The sequence below is a fragment of the Hemiscyllium ocellatum genome, chromosome 15 (assembly GCF_020745735.1).
Source record: "Hemiscyllium ocellatum isolate sHemOce1 chromosome 15, sHemOce1.pat.X.cur, whole genome shotgun sequence".
NCBI classification, from domain to species: Eukaryota; Metazoa; Chordata; class Chondrichthyes; order Orectolobiformes; family Hemiscylliidae; genus Hemiscyllium; species Hemiscyllium ocellatum.
Window position 1 is genome coordinate 56,439,947 of NC_083415.1, and position 26,019 is coordinate 56,465,965.

General features: G+C 47.7%; 1 protein-coding gene across 3 annotated transcripts in view; it reads right to left on the reverse strand.

Moving 5' to 3' along the window:
• The window catches only part of phf20b (PHD finger protein 20, b), a 97,430-nt gene that overhangs the window by 59,781 nt on the left and 11,630 nt on the right, over positions 1-26,019 (reverse strand). For all 3 annotated transcript variants that reach the window (XM_060836501.1, XM_060836502.1, XM_060836503.1), the window contains 2 exons: positions 10,360-10,461; positions 805-976 (listed from right to left, as the gene is read on the reverse strand). In XM_060836501.1, coding sequence (XP_060692484.1) covers positions 805-976; positions 10,360-10,442 — 255 coding nt within the window. In that variant the 5' untranslated portion in view covers positions 10,443-10,461. The remainder of the gene's footprint in view (positions 1-804; positions 977-10,359; positions 10,462-26,019) is intronic.

A 26,019-nucleotide genomic window follows, 5' to 3' on the forward strand; every position in this document is an offset into this window, starting at 1 on the left:
TAAAGAAGGGTCACTGGATCCGAAATGTTAACTCTGCTTTCTCTCTCCACAGATACTGCCAGACATGCCGAGTTTCTCTGGCAATTTCTGTTTTTGTTTCTGATTTCCTACATCGACAGTTCTTTGGTCATTTTTGCTCACTATTGGTGTTAATTGTCTAGGATTGCTTCTACACACCCAATTTGATAATAAATGAAGAAAGGATTCAGATAAAGCACTTAAAATGTTTTTTTTAAAAGGCAGAGCTATTGAGAAGCAGGGTTGTGGGTTCAATTAGATAGCTCTGTCAAAAGAGCTGGCACACAGACACGATGGGCCAAATGGCCTTACGAGTCTGCGTCGTTGATCTCAAGTTGTTGCCTCTGCATCACCACAGACCCATTGCACCCCAGTAATGAACTTCTACAACCTCTTCCGTCAGGCAGAAGATACAGAAGCCTGAACATACATACATACATACATACACACACGTAGGTTCAGGAACAGCTCCTTCCCAGATGTGATGAGATAGATGAATGCACTCCCTAACCTCAGAGAATGCCAATCTTGCCAAAGCTGCCGAGTGTGTGCCCGGTGCAATGTAACCTGTACACCTCTGTCTCAGTCTCCTCGATCTTTACATCCTTGCTGACTATGATCTGCCTGTACTGTTCATAAACAAAACTTTTCACTGTACTTTGGTACACAGGACAATAAATAAATAAATAAATAAATCTTAGCTGAAGGGAGGTTGAGAATTTCCTGCACATTTGGCTAAATCTGGCCTTAATAAAGTTTTTTTTTGCGTTTCCGACATGTCCTCACCACGACGGGCTCATCCAGCTTGGCCCCCTCTTTCCGCAGCAGCGGCCTCTCTAAAGGCCGGAGGTACACGCTGTCCCAGCTAAACCATTCGTCGTAACGATGATTCCAGCGCTTGAAATGAATCAGCACCTTCCCCTCTTCGTAATCAATCTTCTCAATGTGTGCCGTGTACCTGCAGGGAGACAGGAGGAGAGGCGCTGGATCAGGAGCCCGGGTTCGAGGTCAGCCCACACCCACAACACTGCCCCTAGACTGAAGCCTGGCAACCTGCTTTGTTGATCCAATGTCGGAGACCAGGCAGTAAAGAACTAGGCTGGACTTGCACTGACTGTACTGGGCAATCGACTCAGGCACAGGAGTGCTTACCAGCAGATGATCAACTCACGTAGTCCGACAGCATGGAAACAGACCCTTCGGTCTGACCAGTCCATGCCAAACTAAACTGGTCCCACCTGCCCATATCCCTTCAAATCTTTCCTATTCATGTCCTTTTCCAAGTGTCTTTTAAATGTTGTAATCGTATCCACATCTACCACTTAGAGCCATAGAGATGTACAGCATGGAAACAGATCCTTTGGTCCAACCTGTCCTTGCCAACCAGATATTCCAACCCAATCTAGTCCCACCTGCCAGCACTCGGCCCATATCCCTCCAAACCCTTCCTATTCATATACCCATCCAAATGCCTCTTAAATGTTGCAATTGTACCAGCCTCCACTACATCCTCTGGCAGCTCATTCCATACACATACCACCCTCTGTGTGGAAAAAGTTGCCCCTTAGGTCTCTTTCATATCTTTCCCCTCTCACCCTAAACCTATGCCCTCTAGTTCTGGACTCCCCCATCCCAAGGAGAAAACTTTGTCTATGTATCCTATCTATGCCCTTCATGATTTTATAAACCTCTATAAAGTCACCCCTCAGCCTCCGACACTCCAGGGAAAACAGCCCCAGCCTGTACAGCTTCTCCCTATAGGTCAAATCCTCCAACCCTGGCAACATCCTTGTAAATCTTTTCTGAATTTGAAACAACGTGGTCACAGGTTTCCCCCGCTATCTGAAAGCTGAGCGTTCCTGTGAAACCTTGTGTAAGCCAAAATGGCGTAAAGCAAAGCATTAGTTTACATGGGAAAATCTTCGCCTTTTCTCATAAGAGCAAAACTCCTCTTCAGATTTCCTTCCGTTAGTGAAAACTGGTACTAATGTAGGTCTTTTGTAAAAGTGAAGTGGCGTAAAGCGAACTTTCGAAAAGCAGTGGGATACCTGTAAAAATTAATTTAAAGGATGTGACCAACACCAGCAATGCCAAGTATTGATTGGTCACTCCTGAGAAGGCAGTGGTGAGCTGCTTTGTTGAACTGTTGCAGACCACATGGTGTGGGGATACTCACTGCGTTTTCAGGGAAGGGAATTCCTGTACCCTGACCCTGATGAAGTGGCTATGCTGTGCTGAGTCAGGGTGGTGAGTGGTTTGGAGGGAGGTTTGCAGGTGTCATAGAGATGACCAGCACGGAAACAGACCCTTCAGTCCAACTTGTCCCTGCCAACCAAATATCATAACCTAATCTCGACCCATTTGCCAGCACTTGGCCCATATTCCTCTGGTGGTGGTACTCCCCAGTGCCTGCTGCCCTTCGAAGTGGGAGAGGCCATGGGTTCGGAAGGTACTGGTGAGTTACTGCAGTGCATCCTGTAGATGGCACGCATAAACCACCGAGGATAGAGAGAATGCTCTTTCAGAGAGGAGCAGGGGGGATTTTCATGGTGGAATGGTCAACATTCATCTAAAAATCACTAAGTAAAAGAAAGGGAATATCATTTTCACAGTCCTTCGAAAGAGAGCTTACTGTGAACCAATTGGGTGCTGTACTTTCTACATCCCAACAGTGACTGCATTTCAATCTTATTGACCACAAACTGCTCTGGGATAATCTAAGTTCATGAAAAGCACACTCTTTATTCAAAGGAAGTGGTTGAGGCGGAGACATTAACAACATTCAAAAGGCATTTGGACAAATACAACGATAGGAAAGGTTTAGAAGGATATGGGCCAAGTGCATGGGGTTCGTGTAGATGGACGTTTTGGTCGGCATGGACCAGTCTGGGCCAAAGGGCCTGTCTCCCTGCTGTCGGACTCCATGACTCAAAGGAAATGCAGTAAGTCATAAGAGCGGAGCCCACCCACAGACGCAGAGGGCTCAAACTTCAAATCGTACCAAGGACTGAAAAGAAGAATAGCCAATTCTAACAGCCTCTCGGATTCAGACAGCTGACTTGTAATAATGACATGTCAATCACATCCTAAAACCAGCAGGGGTGATCAGCTGGTGCTCAGTTACTCCCCATCCCAGTCAAAACAATGCTAACTGGATAGTGAAGGTCACGTTTTTAATGATGCCCTTCAATGTTTCTCTGCATGTAACAGCAACACAACGAGGAAACATGGGCAGTACCCTGGAATGAAACATGTGACAGGAAATATTCACCACCGCTTAAGGTACACAATCTCACGGTGTAGTAGCAGGCCATTCAGCCCACTGTCTTTGTGCTAGATCTTTCAAAGATCTATTCAATCAGTCTCACTCCCCTGCTCTTCCCTCAAGTCCTTACAATGTTTGATTTCTTCAACTATTTCATCAATTCCCCTTCGAACGTTATGAATTGAATCTGCCTCCACTGGTCTTTCAGACACAGTATTGCAGACCAGAACAGCTCGTTGTGTAAAGTTATTTCTCATCTTGCCTCTGGTCCTTTTACATTCAATGTGACCACTCTGGGGCACTGAGCCGCTGACAGAAGCCTGTTATTTCATAATCACTCGAGTGAAACCATTCAAAAACAAAAGTTTGAAAGCTTCGAGTGAATTTCTCCTCAATCTTCTCTCTGCTCCCAGGAGAATCAGCCCCATTGTCCCTATATTATTGACAAATTCCAAACTGGACTTCAGAACAGATTTGATTACTTGGTGTTATATCTCATACAGCATTCATCATTTTTCAGAATTCCGCTCCACTCCTGCTTTCTATCCCCCTCTCCTCCCCATTTCTCAGGATATGGCCTAAACATGATGTGCCCACCAGATGGTTATAGAAAGGTTTACTAGGCGGATTGCTAAGAGGAAAGGATCACCTCATCAGGAAAGGTTCAGCAGGGTTGGTCTTATACTCATAAGGGCTTAGGAGGATGAAGGTAATCCTATGGAAACATAGAAAATTCTGAGCGCAGTTCAACTGGGTATAAGCTGTGATGGATATTCCCTCTCATCGGAGGCTCACTGATGATGTTCCCTAATGAAAGCAAACACGCCGGTCCAGCAGGCAATGAAGAAAGCTAATGGCATTCTGGCCTTCAAAACAAAAAGGAATTGAGTCTAGGAGCAAAGAGGTCCTTCTGCAGCTGTACAGGGCCCTGGTGAGACCACACCTGGAATATTGTGTGCAGGTTTTGTCTTCAAATTTGAGGAAGGACATTCTGGCTAGATTCACGAGGCCAATTCCCCGAATGGCGGGACTATCATATGTTGAAAGATTGGAGCGACTGGGCTTGTGCACACTCGAGTTTAGGAAGATGAGAGGGGATCTGATTGAGACGTACAAGATTATTAAACGATTGGACACTCTGGAGGCAGGAAGCATGTTTCCGCTGATGGGTGAGTCCGGAACCAGAGGACAGAGTTTTAAAATAGGCCATTTAGAACAGAGGTAAAAACGATGACTGCAGATGCTGGAAACCAGATTCTGGATCAGTGGTGCTGGAAGCGGTTGAGTAGAAACTTCTTCACCCAGACAATAGTGGACATACGGAATACTCTGTCCTAGAAGGCAGTGGAGGCCACGTCTCTGGATACTTTCAAGAAATAGATGAATAAAGCTCTTAAGGATAGTGGAATCAAGGGTTATAGGGATAAGGTAGGAACAGGAATATTGATTGTGGATGATCAGTCATGATCATAATGAATGGTGGTGCTGGCTCGAAGGGCCAAATGGCCTATTCCTGCACCTATTGTATATGGCGACGAAACGTCTGAAAACGAACCTTTCAAAGTTTGGGAGAAGATTTGTAGCTCGGGTGCTCGTTGTTGTGGTTCTGTTCGCTGAGCTGGGAATTTGTGTTGCAGACGTTTCGCCCCCTGTCTAGGTGACATCCTCAGTGCTTGGGAGCCTCCTGTGAAGCGCTTCTGTGATCTTTCCTCCGGCATTTATAGTGGTTTGTATCTGCCACTTCCATTTGTCAGTTCCATCTGTCCACTGCAGTGGACCCTGGACCCAATATACCGACCACTGCAGCGGACAGCTGGAACTGACAACTGGAAGCAGCAGACACAAATCACTATAAATGCCAGAGGAAAGATCACAGAAGCGCTTCACAGGAGGCTCTCAAGCACTGAGGATGTCACCTAGACAGGGGACGAAACGTCTGCAAAACAAATTCCCAGTTCGGCGAACAGAACCACAACAACGAACCTTTCAGCTCAGCGAGCAGACTTACATCCATTCCCTCTCATGACAAAGGTCAGAAGTAGGGGCTGTAGTTTAAAGATGAAGGAGCTTCCATTTAAGACATAGATGAGGAGCAATGCCTTCTCCCAAAGGATTGCTAGTGTTTAGGATTTTCACCCACAGTGATCAGTAGAGGCCAGGGTCATTACTTCAGCCTTGAATATACTCTGACAGATGTTTGACTGACCAGGTTTGAGGGACAGACAGGGCAATGGCCACAATCAGATCAGCCATGAGTTACAAGGTTTACAGTTGAACCTTTGACCAGAACCAAAGTGTCAGCCCTGATAAATACCCTTCAGCCCATCAAACCCTCACCTGTCAGGGATTCAAGATGGCAGCAATCTGAATAGATCAGCCTTGCTGAGCTCTGAATCCCAACCCAAGGTAGTAATATTTTTTCACCCCCCTGCCTTTGATTTTATTGGAAAAAATTCTTGTTAAATCCTTTCTCGAGCATGCGAGAACAGCTAAGGGGAAACTAACGGCCAAGTCTTGGTACACTCGAAAATATCGGGCAGGCCTGAGACTCTAACTGGGGAGGCACGTTCCGGGGCAGCTCTGAAAGAAATGCCTGAGCAGCAGAACATCATCGAGATACTCGGAGCGATCCGACAACAGATCCAAGAGATGAGGGAGGACACTCGTAATCAACTGTAGCCCTTCTCAGCCATGCTGCAGAAGCATGAGGAGGAGTTGGAAGGGCTCAGGAAGCGAGTTGAAGAGGTTGAACAATGGACCGCATTGTTGGAGACTGAGGTCAAGTCCCCGGAGGGGCAGATCCATGACTTTGACAAACAGGTTCGGGCCCTGACTGAACAAGGCGATGACCTGGAAAATTGAGGTCGGAGGAACAATATCCGGGTTGTTGGCTTGCTGGAGGGAGAAGAAGGTGGGCAGCCTGCAGGTTTTTTTTGAAGACTGGTTGCCACAATTTCTTGGCTGGGATGCCCAGGTGGACCGGGTGAAGGTTGACAAAGCTCACCAGGTTGCGGTGCGCAGATCAAATAACCCGTAAGTATGGATTATCGAGCAGGGACCTCTTCCATTTTTTACAGATGAGAGATTTTATCCAAAAAGAGACTACACTTCTGACTGTGAGTTACAGATCTGATACGGGAAAGAGGGTGCTTCAGGCTAAGAGCACTCTTTCAGTGAGTACACTCAATCGTTTGTTGGGGGGAGGTTCCTCAGGTGACATCAAGCGATTACAGGAGGTCTGGAAGAGTTAGGGGTGGAGATCACTCCAGAAACCTGGCAGGACATCTGTCAGAATGTGAGGAAGATTTCAAGATGTAATTGAACTTATGCTATGCAGCTAAAAAAAAAAAGTCTTCATAGGGTTCATCTGGCCCCAGATTGTCTTGCAAAGTTTAAGCAGGATGCATCTTCAATGTGCCCCAAATGTAAAATAAATACAGGTCCCCTCACTCGTTGTTCATGGTCCTGTCACAGACTCTGTACCTACTGGAGCGCTGTGACAGGAGTAGTAGAGGGTCTTGGGGACCGAAGTCAAGGTGAGCCCAGGCTCTTTGCTCCTGGGTTTACCAAATTTATCTCCTTTTGATGTACACGAGAAAAAGCTTTTTAGCATCCTCACTTTGTGTGCTAGGATTAACATTCTGATGTACTGGGTGCCTGAGAACTCCCTGGGTTGGTCGGGGTGGCATAAGTTAATTATTGAACATATTCCTTTGGACTTTCTTACAAATACAGTGCACCAGAAAATGGACAACTTTTAGAAGACACGGCAGCCCTTTTTGAATTATTCAGAAGCAGATCTGTCCGCCATTTTTAACTTCCAGTGCAGCACCACCCTCATGACCTGTCAACTCCACCCTCCTCTCTGACCTATCACCTTTACCCCCACCTCCATCCACCTACTGCACTCTCAGCTACCTTACTCCCAGCCCCACCCGCCCCTCCCATTTATCTCTCCACCCCGAGGCTCCCAGCTTCATTCCTGATGAAGGGCCTTCGCCCGAAACGTCGATTTTCCTGCTCCCCGGATGCTGCCTGATCTGCTGTGCTTTTCCAGCACCACTCTCTTGACTCGGATCTACAGCATCTGCAGTCCTCACTTTCTCCTATTTGATGTTAGCCTCACCGCAAATCCTCGTCCAAGGATGCCTACCTTGAAAAAGTTCTCTTCCTCTCTCTACAAGGATCTCAGTGAGTCAGTCTCTCTCTCGCTGCATCCCCCTCTACCCTGAAGCTCTTCAGCCACGCCCTGAAGCAGACAGTCTACCACAGCCACATCCCCTTCCTCAGTGCCTCCCTACGAACCAACTGATTCCACATGGACTCGGAACTATATTCAGACCAACACAATTTGGATCTGAACAGGACAACTAGTACAGATTACAAATTCAAAACCTCCGGCAACAGTTCTCCTTCTGGCTCCTCCGATCCACACTCACAGCCATGCTCCGCCTCCTAACCTCTCTACAGTCAGTCAGCACTGCCTCAACTGAGGGCCACACCATCTCAGAACTGCAAAGGACCCCTACTGTATTATTTCACCAGCTTCCTCATTTTCCCTCCCCCCACCTTATCCCAGTTCCAACCTTCCAGCTCAGCACCGCCCTCACAACCTGTCCCACCTCTCCATCTTCCTTCCCACCTACCCACTCCACCCTCCCCTTTGACCTATCACCTTTACCCTCACCTCCATTCAACTCTTGCACCCTCAGCTAACTCACCCCCAGCTCCAACCCTTCCCATTTATCACGACACCTCCAGGTCTCCCAGCCTCTTTCCTGATGAAGGGATTTTGCCTGAAACATCGATTCTCCTGCTGTTCAGATGCTGCCTGACCTGCTGTGCTTTTTCAGCACCACATTCTCTACTCTGATCTCCAGCATCTGCAGTCCTCACTTTCGCCTAGTTTGGTTTAATAAGCCTGATGTCCTGAGAGGAAGAATTTCGAGCAAACGTGGGTTTAATATTTGGTGCTCTTGAAGGTTGAAAGCTGAGGTCTTGTTACACTGAGCAGCGTTATTGATTGATTGATTGATTGATTGATTGATGTATAATGAGTGTAGTTGTGAGATATTTTGCAGAGTAGTATAGTAGTTGGTTTTGTTGTTGTTGTTTTTATTGTTGCAATGTTATATTTTCATATTTTTTAATTTTACAATTTTGTAAAGAAAACTTTTTTCAATAAAAATATTTTTTTAAAAAGCCACACCAGTCAAAAACAGATTCTAATCACATTTTCTACCAGTTAAGAGTCACAGAGATGTGCAGCATAAAAACAGACCCTTCAGTCCAACCCGTCCATGCCGACCAGATATCCCAACCCAATCTAGTCCCACCTGCCAGCACCCAGCCCATATCCCTCCAAAACCTTCCTATTCATATACCATCCAAATGCCTGTTAAATGTTGCAATTGTACCAGCCTCCACCACTTCCTCTGGCAGCTCATTCCATACACGTACCACCCTCTGTGTGAAAAAGTTGCCCCATAGGTCTCTTTTATATCTTTCCCCTCTCACCCTAAACCTATGCCCTCTAGTTCTGGACTCCCCGACCCCACGGAAAAGACTTTGCCTATTTGCTCTATACATGCCCCTCATAATTTTGGAAACCTCTATAAGGTCTCCCCTCAACCTTCGACGCTCCAGAGAAAACAGCCCCAGCCTGTTCAGCCTCTCCCTATGGCTCAAATCCTCCAACCCTGGCAACATCCTTGTAAATCTTTTCTGAACTCTTTGAAGTTTCACATCTTTCCGATAGGAAGGAGACCAGAATTGCACACAATATTCCAACAGTGTCTAACCAATGTCCTGTACAGCCGCAACATGACCTCCCAACTCCTGTACTCAATACTCTGACCAATAAAGGAAAGCATACCAAATGCATTTTTCACTTGACCCATTGCATGCATTGACATCACAAGTGCACACCTCAATACAAAAATCATTGCTTTAACCAGCACTTTAAGAACTGGCGCTCTCCATAAACTGGTAAGAATTATATACCTCAAATATTTATTTGTTAATCGCGCTGCCTGAGTAATCATTCAGGGTGTGAATGCTAAGTCTCTGCCACTAAGTTTTATTTAAGGAAAAATTGCATTATTGTGGCAGTGATTCATGCTGTAAATAAAGTATAACAGTTTTGTGTATGCCCCCTCATTACATTTCTATTATTGAGTGTGCCTTTTCACATTGATTATACAACCTCTTGATCAACTGGATTATTTGATCAATCAGCACACTTCTGGTCCCACATGCCGGTTTTAAACAAAACTCTGCTGTACCTCTTCAATGTTCTGAGGGTTTCAGCCCCTACCAGTCTTACAGGCTGTAAGTTCCTGATCCTAACCATTCTCTGGGTCAAACAGCACTTCCTCACATCCCCTCTGAACCTTCTCCCCCTTACGTTAAACCCATTTCCACTTGGTCAATGATCGCTCCAGCGAGGGGATAAAAGTTACTTCCTGTCGAACTGGTTCAGCAGCACATAGAAACCCCCCGCTCAGTTGGCAAATCCATGGGCCCCAGGACAGGAATTGTGACCAATTTCTCGCCCCCACGCGCTTCTTTTTCCATTCCTGTTCGGCTGCCGCTCAGGGCAAGACCACAGGACGGAACCAGGGATGTTCCTGTTGCTACAAAAACAGAAACTGCTGGAGAAGCTCAGCAGATCTGGCAGCTTCAGTGGAGAGAAATCACCGCTAACGTTTCGGGTCCAGTGACCCTTCCTCAGAACAAACAACAAAAAAGATCACATTCTCAGGATGAGGGTGCAAATATTTAGGACAAAGGGGAGGAAACATTTCTTCACTCAAGATGTTCACGAATCTTGGGAGTTCCCCTGTGGACCCTCCATAGATGTCACTCCATCGCTGCTGCATTCCCAGCACCTCAGCCCTACTGCCTTTGTTTCCCACAATCCCAAGTCTGTGGCCTGCCAACTACAATTCTCAATTTTTGCAAAAACAAATTAGGGAAAGGGAAAACTCCAGGAGGAGCACGATGGACCAAGCAGCCTGCTCCCCCCCACAATGCAGACCATTAAACAAACAGGCGCCATCCAATGCAGCACTTACCATTTCTTCAGTCTATCACGTGCTTCAAGCCTTGCGCCCACCTCAAAAGTAATACCACGTCTGCTCGGAGGCTTCCTGGACATCTTCAACACACTTCAGTCTCTGTGCAAAAAGGATGAACGAGTGTATTAAATACATTCCCAGCAGGGACACCAAAATGCATCAGTTGCAGCATCCCAGGAGGACAGAGAGCACCAGCAGACATATCACAGGTAGTGAATATTTCAAGGTAAGCTGGATTAGAAGCAGAAAGAGGAACAGAATAGGGTGGCAGGTTTAGCTGATGAGAGATGGGAACATCTAGACAGGGTAAATCATGGCTCAATGGGTAGCACTCTTGCCTCAGAAGGTCAGGGACTCAGGCTGCCCTCTGAAGACTTATGCAGTGTCACCCCCCAGTACAACACTGAAGGAATGCTGTACTGTTGTGGGTACAGATTGTCAAATGAGAGGGGTTAAATCGAGGCCCCCTCTGTCCTTTCCAGTGGATGTAAAAGATCCCATAGAACGACTAACCTAAACAATTTGAACGAAAATATGGAGACACCATTAAGTTTGGAGACGACACCAAAATTGTTGGTATCGTGGACAGTAAAGAGGGTTCCCTAAGATTACAACAAGATCTTGATCAATTGGGTCATTGGGCTGAAGAGTGGCAGATGGAGTTTAATTTGGATAAACATGAGGGATTGCATTTTGGTAAAACTAACAAGGGCAGAACTTATACAGTTAATTGTAGGGCCCTGGGTAATGTTGTGGAACAGGCACCTAGTGGTTCAGGGATGTAATTCTTGGAAATTTGCATCACATGTAGACAGGGTGATTAAGAAGGCGTTTAGCACGCTTGCCTTCAGTGCAAGATTTGGAGGGGTAGGGGCCAAATGTAGGCAGGCGGGACTAGCTGAGCTGGGAACATGGTCGGTGTGGACTGGTTGAACCAAAGGGGCTGTTTCCATGCTGTATGACTCTATAAAAGAGTAAAGGCACCCTCCAGAGTGTCCTACCCAATACTGATCCACAGCCAACCGCCCTAAAACAAAGGACCTGCTTTATCACAAATCCTTTGCGCACAAATCCTACACCGCAACAGTTGGACCGCTGATTGAGAAATGTGTGGCTGTCAAAATACTTTGGAATTTCCATGATCCCGCTGGTATAAATGGTGCTGCTGTTATGCAAATTTCTTATAAGGTGGGAATGCACAGGAACCGAATTACCGCGTTGTATCAGAACAGACTGTAATCTATGATCTTATCTCATCATTTGTGATCGGTAGAGTCATGCCAAGCTGGAGTTACACAGCTGAATCCAAAGGGAATTCCTGGGAAATTTGAAATTCATGTGTCGGTGTGTGTGTATGTGTTTGTGTCTCTCTCTAAAAAAGTCCCTTAAAGTACAAGACTTGGGAGAGTTCTGACTCACTTCGGTTTAATACTTGCGCACAGAAACCTATTCTAACTAACTCAGGGTCAGAGTGAGGGCTCTCTGGCACCTTCTGGGGACTTGATCACTAGCAAACACACTGCAGAACAAAGTCAGCTCCCCTCAGGCCTGACGCAGCACCTCCCTCCAGCCAATGGTCAGAGTGCAGAGTGGGGAAGGTCTCACAGGTATGTATGATTGAACTATCGACATCGCTCTGTTAATCAGGAAGTCGGACATCTGGCAATGAGCCTAATGGTATGGGACATTTTTGTCTTTGTTCTAACGTGGAATGTGTGCAGCAGTGTGAAGGCCTGCATGTGGTGCTCATCCCTAATTGCCCAGAGGGCAGTTAACAGTCAATCACAGTGATATGGGTCTGGAGTCACATGTAGGTCAGACTGGGTAAGGATGGCAGACTTCCTTCCCTTAAGTACATTAACAAAACAGACAGAGAGAATTTTAGTTATTTCAAATCACCTGCTGGGACACATTACAAAACACCTTGAACCCAGATCTTCTGGCCCAGAGTTACAAATACTATCACTGCACCACAAGACCATCTACGTATGGACTTTTGTAACAGTTGGTTATAGTTTCACAGTCACCAGTATCGAAAGGAATGTTCATTTCAGACTTATTCTGTGAACTTGAATCCCACCAGCTGCCATTAGTTAGTAATTCGCTAGGTTGTTAGTACAGTAATATTATCACTGTGACACCATCGCCCCCTCCAGGCAAATAGATCATTTTACAGCAGTCTATTCCCTCAGATGAGTCTATTTAAGTAGGGCACTAAACAGGTAAATTATCTACAGGTTCTGAAGATTCATATTTGAAATGTTTCTCTTCCCACAAATGCTGCTAGACCTGATGAGTTTCTGCAGATTCTCTGTCTTTATTTCAACTTATTCACCCAACATTCACATTGTGAACACATCATCATTATCCAAGAGTCTCTACAAGGTAAGCTCATAAGTGAAACTACAGCAAGGCTTCCAAATAAAAGAGGCTAATTAAGCAGTCCTGAAGGATTCCTGAAGAAGGGCTCATGCCCGAAACGTCGATTCCCCTGCTCCTTGGATGCTGCCTGACCTGCTGCGCTTTTCCAGCAACACATTTTCAGCTATTTAAACAGTACCTTCCAAACCCACAGCCACTAAAACCAAATACAAGGAAACACCACCATCTTCATATTCCCTTCTCAGCTATTCGCCAACTGGACCTGGAAAATGTCACTGGGTCAAAATCCTGAACTCCTTCCCTAACCACACTGTGGGTCTACCAACAGCACATAGAGTCATATAGCACGGAAACAGACCCTTCGATCCAACTCGTCCAGGATGGTCAGATATCCTAACCCGGTCTAATCCCATTTGCCACTACTTGGCCCATATCCCTCTAAACCCTTCCTATTCATTTACACATCTAGATGCCTTTTAAAATGCTGTAATTGTACCAGCCTCCACCACTTCCTCTGGCGGCTCATTCCATACACGTACCACCCTCGGAGTGAAAAGTTGCCCCTGAGGTTCCTTTTATATCTTTCCCCTCGAGTTCTGGACTCCCCCATCCCAGGGAAAAGACCTTGTCTATTTACCCTATCCATGCCCCTCATGATTTTATCATCTGCTGCCATTTCCGCCACCTCCAAACGGACCCCACCACCAAGGATATATTTCCCTCCCCTCCCCTATCAGCGTTCCGCAAGGACCACTCCCTTTGTGACTCCCTCGTCAGATCCACACCCCCCACCAACCCAACCTCCACCCCCGGCACCTTCCCCTGCAACCGCAGGAAATGTAAAACTTGCGCCCACACCTCCACACTCACTTCCCTCCAAGGCCCCAAGGGATCCTTCCATATCCGCCACAAGTTCACCTGTACCTCCACACACATCATCTATTGCATCCGCTGCACCCGATGTGGCCTCCTCTATATTGGTGAGACAGGCCGCTTACTTGCGGAACGCTTCAGAGAACACCTCCGGGCCGCCCGAACCAACCAACCCAATCACCCCGTGGCTCAACACTTTAACTCCCCCTCCCACTCCACCGAGGACATGCAGGTCCTTGGACTCCTCCACCGGCAGAACACAACTACACGACGGCTGGAGGAGGAGCGCCTCATCTTCCGCCTGGGAACCCTCCAACCACAAGGTATGAATTCAGATTTCTCCAGTTTCCTCATTTCCCCTCCCCCCACCTTGTCTCAGTCGGTTCCCTCAACTCAGCACCGCCCTCCTAACCTGCAATCCTCTTCCTGACCTCTTGGCCCCCCCCCCACTCCGGCCTATCACCCTCACCTTGACCTCCTTCCACCTATCCCACCTCCATCGCCCCTCCCCCTAGTCCCTCCTCCCTACCTTTTATCTTAGCCTGCTTGGCTCTCTCTCTCTTATTCCTGATGAAGGGCTTATGCTCGAAACGTCGAATTCTCTATTCCTGAGATGCTGCCTGGCCTGCTGTGCTTTGACCAGCAACACATTTGCACCAGTTTATTTAGCCTCTGCCTATAGCTCAAACCCTCCAACCCTGGCAACACCCTCAGACTGCAACTGTTCAAGAAGGCAGCTCACCACCACCATCTCAAGGACAACCAGGGACAGGGCAATAAATACAGGCCCAGAGAGTGACATCCACATGCTGTGAATGAATAAAAATAAATCTCTCTTACAGAACAGAGAGATTGGAGGGTGTTAGTACAAACTATGCTGTGAAATTAATCCCAATCACATCATAAGCTGTCAGTCCAGGAAACATGGGAACAGAAGCAGGCCATTCAGCCCATCGAGTCAGCTCCATCATTCAATGATACTATGAGCTGATAACCCTCACCTCCACTTTCTGCCTTTTCCGCATAATCCTTACAGATTGAAAACCCATCAACCTCCACCTTGAATATGCTAAATGAGCCAGCCATCGGTGAAAGATTCCACAGAATCACTACCCTCAGAGAAGGATTTCCTCATTTCTGTCTTAAATGGCCAGCCCCCTTGTTCTGAGACCCTGCCCACTGGTCCCCAGACTCTCCCACAAGGGGAGACAAGCTCTCTGCATCGCCCCTGTGATGTACGTTTCAATAAAGGTCACAGGCAACCAGTTTACCAAGGAATCACCCTCGAGGCTGAAACACCACGGGCAGTTTGTCACTCACTGTCCCCATGGGACTCCTCTTCCTACCAATATAACAGTACCATTTATCAGCTACATGGCTGGAAACGAATCTCCAATGCACAGACAAGGGCAGCAATGTTGGCTCTGCCTACAGTTCACACGATGAAGGGAACCTACTGATAAAGACACGCAGTGAAATAAAATGCTACTCAATCAAAAAATTGTTTTCCGCACTGATCTGTCGCCAACCACTCCAGCCTAAAAATAGCTCGCTCTGATCTCAAATCCTTCAGCTAACCTCCTCTCTTCCTAGCACACAGACTGTTACAGAACAGGAGGAGGAGATTCAGCCCATCGTGCCCGTGCTGGCTCTCTGAAGGAGTGATTCAGCCTGTGCGACTCTCCTGCCTTCTCTCTGTAATGTTGCACATGCTTCCTTTTCAGATAACAACCCAATTCTCTCTTGAATTAATCTACTTCCACCACACTCTCCGGCAGTACATTCCTGACCCACTCACTGCAAGAAAACATTTTTCCTTGTGGCATCATTGCCGATTACCCTAAATCTGTTGCCCCTTGCTCTCAATCTTTCCCATCAATTGGGACCAGTACACCCCCCCACCCCCCGATTTATTCTGTCTTCATCCGCTATGGTTTTGAGCACATCCATCAAATCACCTTGTGACCTTCCTTTCTCCAGGCAAAACAGCAATCTGAAACCCTCGCTGAAATTTGATCTATCCACTATTTGAGGGCGGGGGGGTCAACAGTGGCTCAGCAGTTAGCACTGCTCCTCACAGCGCTACAAACCCAGGTTCGATTCCAGCCTTGGACTACTGTCTGTGCAGAGTTTGCAGAGACAGGGTGGGAGGGTCGGTGAGGGCTCAATGGGCCAAATGGCCTGCTTCCACACTGTAGGGGTTCTGTGGATCACAGTTGACTGGAGGGGAATCTCCAGTTTGGATCCCACATAGTTAGGCCACACTTGGGGGCACCATGCACAGTTCTGGTCTGTGGATTGCGAACAAGGAAATGATAATGATTGCAAAGAAGATACTAAAAACGGAGAGGCTGGAACTTTCCACAAGGGGCTAAATGGCCTGAGGTTCCTTCCTCCACAGAGAGCAGAGAAGTGAATGATAATGGACTTTTAAATTAAGAAGGAAATCAGTAAGATAGGCACAGAGAAGGTGTTTCTCAGTTGTGGGGAGCCTGACAGTCACAAATAAAAGTGAGTAAGGAATTGCTACAAAAGAGTCTTTAAACAAAGAACAGTTAGAAAGTGCTCCTGCGCAGAGCAGTGGATGCAAGTTTTACATGTACAGCACCAGTATGGTTAGAATGGGCCGAATGGCCTTCTTCTGTCCTGTAGTAATTCTATACACTTGACAGGGAACTCGATAAGTGTCTGAAGGTGAAAAGAATAGAAAACGCTGATAGTTTTAGATAAAGTGAGTAGGTGAAGGATCAGGTGGAACATAAAACAGTAGCACAGACCGAGGACTATCTCCATGGTGCACTTTCATGTTGTAACTCGGCAAAACAAATTGCAAGAGGGTGTGAGCCAAAGACGGAGCTGACTGGGTTCCTAATGACGCAGGTATTGGACAGAGCAGCAACAGCAGCCGGGCTCCCTGGAACTGTTTTACATTTGACTGCCAATGCCAGGATGTGCAGCAATGCCAGGATGTGCAGCATGTATGTATGTTCAGCATTGAAACCTTCAGGATAGGCCCAGGGTTCACAGGATCTTAGAAGTCGATGGTGCACAAACAGGCCATTCGGCCTGACTCTACACTGTTCCTCCAAACAGCATCCCACCCCGACCTATCCCACTACCCCATCTCTGTAACCCTGCATTCCCCATGGCCAATCCACCTACCCTGCACATCTTTGGAATGTGGGAGGAAACCGGAGCACCTGGAGGAAACCGACGCAGATACGGGGAGAATGTGCAAACCCCACACAGACAGCTGCCTGAGGCTGGAATTGAAACCAGGTCCCTGGCTAACCACTGAGCCACCGTGCTGCCCTTGTGTTGAGAAACCCAAAACCAGATAAAGTCAACCTTTGTCTTAAAAATGGACATGTCATTCACTAACCACGAGTTCCATTTACATAGTGCCTTCAACGTGGTACGACATTGCAAGGTGCTTCACCTGGTACATTCAGGCACAATTTGACATTGACACTGAGGGGGAGATGGGGAGCTGAAAACTGGACCAAAGATAGATGAGGACTTCAGTAAATTAGGAGGGTGAGGCAGAGGGCAACAATCCAGGGAGGGGGAGCAGTTGTCTTGACGATAGAGAGGAAGCCCAACTCTCGGTGTCAATGTCTTTGAAGCCAACACAGTTTAACCCTTCCCAAACTGGTTGTGACGGTTTCAAAGGTCACATCACTCAGGACAATCTTTGTAGAGAACCAGCGGGTAAACTGCGTTGCTGGGCACACTGCCAACTCCCTGACAAAACATAAAAATCCTGCTAAATACCTGAACTGTAATCCTGGTTCAATTCCATCGCTGAGGAGACCAGGAAAGGGGTGAATCCCCAGCAGATGCCAACCATTCAATGATTGCTTTCCCAGCTCTACCATCCAATGGATGAGCTGACTGGTCTGGAATTACAATCTCACACCCACTAATCATTCCGTCTGAGTGAGAAACAGCATGCTTCACTTATTAATCAAGGAAGCAAACTCGACTCCTAGGTATCCAATGTTAGCTTTTGGTAAGCATGTTAGCCAGTGAATGATAATGGCTATGCGCTGAGCGGCCAACATTCATGCCAACTGCTGAGTGGATGAAGAAATGCAGTTCCTGATTGCATATTCCAGCGTGAATGAGTAAAGCAAGTGACTAGCTAGCAGCGTGCTCCACCAAAATTCAGTGCTTACATCAAACACTCTAACCTAAGGGTTTCTGTTGCATCAACACTCTGGTCGAAAAATACTAAAAGAAATGCAGATGCTGGAAATCTGAAACAAAAACACAGATTGCTGCTAAATGTCAGCAGGTCTGTGGACAGTGGTCAGAGTTACCGTTTCAGGTCCAGTGACGCTTCTCCATAACTGACTAGTCCACTGCTCTCCCGGCTGCTTGCCCTCTCTGAACCTGAGCTCATCCATTTTCTGTTTGTTTATAGAAACATAGAAAATAAGAGCAGGAGGCGACCATTCGGCCCTTCAAGGCCTACTCCGCCATTCATCACCATCATGGCTGATCGTCCAATCGCCTCATCCTGCTTTCTCCCCATAACCTTTGACCCCATTTGCCCAAAGAGCTATATCTATCCACCTCTGAATACAATCGATGTTTGGGCATCAATACTTCCAATGTAATGAGTCTCTCAGGCTCACTGCTCTTTGTGGTCTCCTCCCCTCTGTTCAAAATGGTCCACCCCGAATCCTCAGAGCGTGACCCCCTGGTTCCGGACACACCCAACATCGGGAACACCCTCCCTGCATCTATCCGGAGATGTGGACAGCATTGGCAGGGCCATCATTTATTGCCCATTCCTTTGAAGACATGGTAGTGAGCCACTTTCTTGAGCTGCTGCATTCCCTATGGTACAGGCAGCCTCAGAGCATCACAAGGGAGGGAGCTGCAGGATTCTGACCCAGCGACAGTGAAGGAACACAATAAAGTTTCACAACACGGCATTGAGTGGCTTGGAGGGGAACTAGCAAGGCATGCAACTTCTGCCGTTGTCCGGTTCACCGGGAAAGATCGCTGATACGGAAGCCGAGTTCGTTGACACAGTGCTTCCCGAAGATGGTACACGATGTGAATCATTCTTAACTCTGCTGTCCCGCATCTTATCTCACACCACATCTTGTTCACTTCATCACTCACTGACCGACATCACCTCCCAGTTCATGCACTTTAAAATTCTCAGCCTCCTGCTCAAACCCCTCCCTGTCTCTAATCTCCCATAGTCTCAATCCTGACCTGGTGGATCTCCTATTTGCTTCATCCAGTGCCTTTGGTGTCCAGGCTCTAAATTAAGGGCTTCATTCCTCTCTACATCTCCACCTCGCCTCCAGAGAGACTTTTAATACCCACCTTTCTGACACAGGAAAGGAGATATTAGCAAGTGACCCAACTCAAAGTCCATTCTGTCCAAAGAGCTCCTGTGAAGTGTCTCATGAGGTTTTCTTTTAAAACAGAGCTTATACAAATGCAAGTCATTGTTGTTTGGTAAGGCAAAGCAATAAGCAATTTTACAAATTCCAGAGTCAACTGGGTAACAGAATGCCCTCAGGGAACACAGTAACCACAAACACCTGACACTACAGTAAGATCAGATGGCATTTATTAAACAAACTGAAGAATGACCTTCAGTTCTTTTTGTCATACAGTCACACAGCTGGAAAACAGATCCTTCGGTCCAAACAGTCCATGCTGACCACTGTCCCAAACTGAATTTGTCCCACTATCCTGCTTCATCACGCCCAATGCCTCAAAGCACTAACCCACAGTGCTCAGCAACTGTACGTATTGAAGTACCAGAGTTGAAGAGTGTGGTGCTGGAAAAGCACTGCTGGTCAGGCAGCATCCAAGGAGCAGGAGAGTCGACGTTTTGAGCATAAGCTCTTCAACTCGATTCTCCTGCTCCTCGGTCCAGAGATGTGCAAGTCAGGTGAATCGACCAGGCTAAATTGCCCATAGTTTTTGGTGCATTAGTCAGAAGGAAATGTGTGTGGGTGGGCTACTCTTCGGAGGGTCAGTGTGGACTTGTTGGGCCGAAGGGCCTGTTCCCACATTGTAGGGAATCCGATCCTCGGATGCTGCCTGACCGGCTGTGCTTTTCCAGCGCCACTCTTTGACTCTGCTCTCCAGCATCTGCAGGCCTCACCTTCTCCATACTGAAGTATCACCCCATCCCATGTGCTACACAACTGCCAGCTCACTTCAAACAAAAAACTACTCTCCTTGCTACCTGTCACAAATGCCTCTCCTTATCTCCAAATAACTTGTAAATAAAGGTAAAGTCGACAAATCCTACCTGACAAGGGGGAGAGATAGAGAGAGAGAGATAGAGAGAGAGAGAGACAACTGGTGGTGGTTTAACCAGAGGGGACCATACTTCAGACAAGGGGAGAGGCTGTGACAGAGAGACATTGATGGTACCTCAGCCGGTGTGGGAATTGAACCCATGTTATTGGCATCGCCTTGCACTGCAAACCAGCCATCCCGCCAACTGTGCTAACCCAACCCACTACTCCCCTGGAGTATAATGCTACAATACAATAGTATGCTGGCTCCTTTCTGGGGGTGGGGAGGGGGGGGGTGTACCTTTTTCCAGTATTTTTTTCCGGGGGTTATTATTCACCGGGCAGTCAGTACATCGCCTACACCAGTGAGTGTATCCACCATACGGACTCGGAATGAGTACAGGCCCTTCGAGCCTGCTCTGCCACACAATAAGTTCAGGCTGATCTGATTTTAACCTCCATTTTACATTCTTGCATATCGCTGAGAAATCTCCCACCCTCCCCTTGGTAATCCAGAATATACCCACCTGTGCCATGGTGATGGTGGTGTTGGTTGGGGTGGGGGGAGGGGGGAAGAAACTCAATGAGGTTCTGGCTCCACATCACTTCACTACTGAGTGTGGAGGTGTCCCTCCCTCTGTCCTGCTGTTTTTGTTTAATCTTGGGGAATTTTGATGACTGAACATTTTTGCCCTGGTTGGCTGCACTCCCTGAAGGAAATTCCTCAGCAGAGATTAGGAATTCACGGAGAGTGAAAACTGCAGCTGACTTGGCCAATCTGCTCTCCCACTTTCATCCGGTTAAACACATGTTCAAACAGCACGGACTCCCGCCCAGCGGGAAGGAAGTGCTTACACAACACAGTTCAACCCTTCCAAATCCACAGAGAGTCTCCAAACATGCGTGTCATGGTCACATGCCGACTAAAGAGAAAGTGATTGGATTACTATACAAGAGGTCTGCAGATGCTGGAGATCAGAGCTGAAAATGTGTTGCTGGAAAAGCACAGCAGGTCAGGCAGCATCCAATGAACAGGAAATTCGACATTTCGGGCATAAGCCCTTCTTCGAGGGCTTATGCCCGAAACGTCGATTCGCCTGCTCCTTGGATGCTGCCTGACCTGCTGTGCTTTTCCAGCAACACATTTTCAGCTCTGATCTCCAGCATCTGCAGACCTCACTTTCTCCTCGAAGATTTTAACCTACTGCGAATCCTCTTGCAAGGATGCCTTCCTTGAAGAAGCTCTCTTCCTCCCTCTACAAGGATTTCAGTGAGTCCCTCTCTCACTGCACCCACCAGGTCATCTCCCTTACTATACAAGGCCCCAACTGGAACTAGGCAAGGTGCGAGAGATTTGGACAAACTGGAACCTCAAATCACTCAAACAGACCCAGCATCCATGTCTGATGCCACAGAAAATATCCAGCAGCAGTTCCCTTCCCCACGCCAAATTGCCCTACATGCATAGAATCTCGACAACAGACAACAGACTATTCAGCCCATCGAGTCCACACCAACCCATCGAATAGCATCCCACCTACACCCACTCCCCACAGCCCTGTATTTACATGGCTTACGCACCTAGGCAGTTCATCTAACCTACACATTCAACTTCACCTACACCAACTAAACTTATAGACAAACCAATGGAACACCTATGGGATCTCCAATATCAGGGTTCTTAACAGAGGCTGTTATATAGCGACTCGAACAAGCAGCTCTGCCAACCATCGGTCCACTACGTGGACGACACCTTTGTCATCATTCAATGAAACAAATTTGAGGAAACCTTCAAGACCATCAATAATACCCTTACTGGCATAAAATTCACTAAAGAGGAGGAAAACAACAACAAATTTCCCTTCCTAGATGTCGCAGTAGAGTGAACAGCCAAAGGGGAACTCCAAACCAGCGTCTAAAGGAAAACAACACATACAGACCAAATATTGAACCACAGAAGCAATCATCTCAACACCCACAAACGAAGCAGCATCAGAACATTATTTCAATGGACCAACACACACTGCAGCAGAGAGGAACTACACAGAGTAGAAGAAAATCACCTATACTGTGTATTCAAAAAGAATGGGTACCCAATGAACACAGTCCACCAATTTCTCAGCGACAAACCCAAACAAGCAGACAAAACACGTCCAGAAACCCTAACCACTCTCCCCTACATCAAAGACATCTCAGAAGTGACTGCCAGACTACTGAGACCCCTTGGCATCATGGTAACCCACAAACCCAACAACTCACTAAAACAGCAGCTAATAAACTTGAAAGACCCTATACAGACAACAAGCAAAACAAATGTTATTTACAAAATACCGTGCAAGGACTGTATCAAACACTACATTGGACAAACAGGCTGAAAACTAGCCACTAGGATACATGAACATCAACTAGCCACAAAAAGACATGACCCTCTCTCACTAGTGTCTTTACATACAGATGAGGGAGGACACCACTTTGACTGGGGACAACACATCCACCCTAGGACAAGCCAAACAGAGACACACGTGAGAATTCCTAGAAGCATGGCACTCCAACCAGAACTCTACCAAAAAACACATTGACTTGGATCCCATTTACCACACCTGAGAAAAAGAATAGGAAGTTGCATCACCACTGGAAATGATGTCACCACAGGAAATGACATCAACACAAGGAAACTTAAACACAAACAGAAAGCGGGCCATGCCACCAGTGCTTCACTTGGAGGCCCGTTGATGATATTGGTGATGAAAACAAACCTTCCAGCTCAGCGAGCAAACCTACATCCAAAACTTCAACCCGAGCTACAAATCTTCTCAATACCTGCTAATCTGCACATCCCTTGATGCTATGGGTAGTTTAGCATGGCCAAATCACCTAACCTGCACATCTCTGGACTGTGGGAGGAAACTGGAGCGCCCGGATGAAAGCCACACAGACATGAGGAGAATGTGCAAACTCCACATAGATAGTCGCCCGAGGCTGGAATTGAACCTGGGTCCCTGGTGCTGTGAGGCAGCAGTGCTAACCACTGAGCCACTGCTTTATGGACTAATTGTTCCAAACCAGCTCCACCAGGCAGGACATGCTGATGTGTCAGATACCTGCACTAATTAACAAAACCTCAGTCATTTCAGGAACCTCTCAGGACGACCTCTTAGGGACGTCCTCAAATTCTCCCTCAAGAAGTCAAACATCACCGCTGACTGACTCAGAGGACTTGTGATCAAGCAAGATAAGTGAGGGTTTTCCAGGGAGGAAGAAAGCATATGTTGGGAACGTGCAACGGCGATGGCGAGGTGTTGAGGAGAGCACACAAACCCCCAAACAAGGATTTTCTTGCTCCTTGGATGCTGCCTGACCTGCTGTGCTTTTCCAGCACCACTCTAATCTAGAATCCAAACAACCCTCACCTACCCAACCCTCGAGGCACCACCACCTGCGAAGACCATCAATAATACCCTTAGTGGCATAAAATTCACTAGAGGAGGAAAACAACAACAAATTGCCATTCCTAGATGTCACAGTAGAGTGAACAGCCAATGGGCACCTTCAAACCAGCGTCTAGAGGAAAACAACACATACGGACCAAATATTGAACTACAGAAGCAATCATCTCAACACCCACAAACAAAGCTGCATCAGAGCATTATTTCAATGAACGGTATGCGCCACCATCGATCCAACACGCCGAAGCGGATGCAAGGTTACCCTCAAAAAGGGCAACCCCCAACTGCAAATACACCAGGAGCAAATCTCATACACTGCTGAGTGAGGGCCTCCAACCCTCATGAGTAGTATATCCTCACGGAGAGGGAGAGGCTTTGACTGCCCCTGCGCTACCATCTGTGAGAAACAGCAGAACGTAATCTAAGAATTGATCAAAGTCTGATATTTCTATCCCAGTGTTGCCGAGGGAAGCTGGTGTCGACGGATTAGGGATTTTTATTTTTTGGGGAGGGAGCGTCGATGATGAAGAAATGATGTTAAAATAAAGGGAGGCCATTAGCTCCATTACCCACTGCCTGCTATCCTACTGGTTTCTCTCCCCTGCAATAATCTTGTTTTTAAGTATCAGCAAGTTCCTTCTTTGAAGCAATCAGGAAGAGAAAACATTTTCCTCCACATAAAAAAACAGATTTGTGATAAATACAGATATTTCACATTCTCGAGGTAATGTCAAGGCCTTGCTGAGGGGACAGAGATTCAGCAGAATGGTATCGGTTATGGAAAGAGAGAGTGGGGAATCGGAGGCTAAAGACTGAAAGCTAGGATATTCACTTGAGTAAAACAGATCACGATTAAAACAAGAGAAGCTGTTTGGATAGTAAACAGAGCTCGCAGACTTAAAGTGATTTGCAAAAGAACAAGAGGAAGGGATGAGGAAGCAATTTTTCTTTCCTTGCACCAAGTTTCGACAAACCGTCCAAAAGGGAACTGAATAAAAATAATTGTCAGAAGGAGTTCCAGCTGGAGGGGATAGAGAATTGAATGAACACTCAGGGTGAAGGTGTTCCCATGGTTACTGGAAAAGGGGGTGAATGGGTTGAAAGGACGGCCTTTCAGCCAAGTGACCCCTATTTGGGATGCAGTTTCCCATTAATATATAACGGGATTAAGTGACAGCCACGTTAACAAGGGGACTTGGCAGGGCAGGGTAAGAGGAAAAAATGGTCAGTCATGTCTTATGAGATCTATGTGAAGGGAGATAACAGGGGTCTGCATGCAGCGAGGGGCTCTGTGTGGTGGAGGGGTAATGTGGATTGGGTGGGGTGTGGGAGCACTGGTGTGGGTTTGGGGGATAGGGTGGGGGTGGGGCAACAGGGAGAGGGTGTGGGAAGGAAGGAGTGTGAAATTGGGGGTGGGAGGAGGGAGAGGGGTGTGGGCAAAGAGCAAATGTGTTGTAGAGGTTTGCACAGGAGGGGGTAGGGGTTTAAGGAGAAGGGGGTGAGGGGTGGGAGAGAGGGCTGTGGGATTGTGGTGGGGGGTTTGGGAGGAGGTCAACAAGGTGGGGAGAGGGTGAGGTGGGGGGTTTGGGGCAAGAGAAGGGGACTACTGGTTGGGCAGACTATGGTCTGGGAGAGTGGGGTCTCGGAGAGTGGGGTCTGACTGTGTGGTGTGAGATACTTGGGGGGGGGGGGGGGGGAGGATGTTGTGGGTTCATTTACCGGCGGGCTGGTGGTTAGCACTACCAGTTTGGGCCAAAGGGCCTGTCTCTGTGCTGGAGGACTCTACGACTATTGTGCATTTGTTTACAGGAAGGGGGTATTTACTTGGGGGTGGTGGTGACGTGGCTTTGTTTAATGGAGGACGGCGGGGGTGGGGGGGGTGTGAGGTGGGGTTGTTTACTGGGGGACACGGGGGAGGTAGGTTTGTTTACTGGGGGATGTGGGGGGGGTGAGGTGAGGTTGTTTACTGGGGGACACGCGGGGGGGGAGGTGGGGTTGTTTACTGGGGGACGTGGGGGTGTGAGGTGAGGTTGTTTACTGGGGGATGTGGGGGGGGTGAGGTGGGGTTGTTTACTGGGGGACGTGGGGGGGTGAGGTGGTGTTGTTTACTGGGGGACGTGGGGGGGTAAGGTGAGGTTGTTTACTGGGGGATGTGGGGGGGTAAGGTGAGGTTGTTTACTGGGGGATGTGGGGGGGGGAGAAAGTGGGGTTGTTTACTGAGGGACGTGGGGGGGGAGAGAAGGTGGGGTTGTTTACTGGGGACATGGGGGGGTGAGGTGAGGTTGTTTACTGGGTGATGTGGGGGGGTGAGGTGGGGTTGTTTACTGGGGGACGTGGGGGGGGAGAGAAGGTGGGGTTGTTTACTGAGTGATGTGGGGGGGTGAGGTGGGGTTGTTTACTGGGGACGTGGGGGGGTGAAGTGGGGTTGTGTACTGATGGACGTGGGAGGGGGTGAGGTGGGGTTGTTTACTGTGGGACGTTGGGGGGGGGAGAGAAGGTGGGGTTGTTTACTGGGTGATGTGGGGGTGTGAGGTGGGGTTGTTTACTGGGGGAAGTAGGGGGGTGAGGTGAAGTTGTTTACTGGGGGACGTGGGGGGTGAGGTGAGGTTGTTTACTGGGGGACGTGGGGGGGGAGAGAAGGTGGGGTTATTTACTGAGGGACGTGGGGTGGTGAGGTG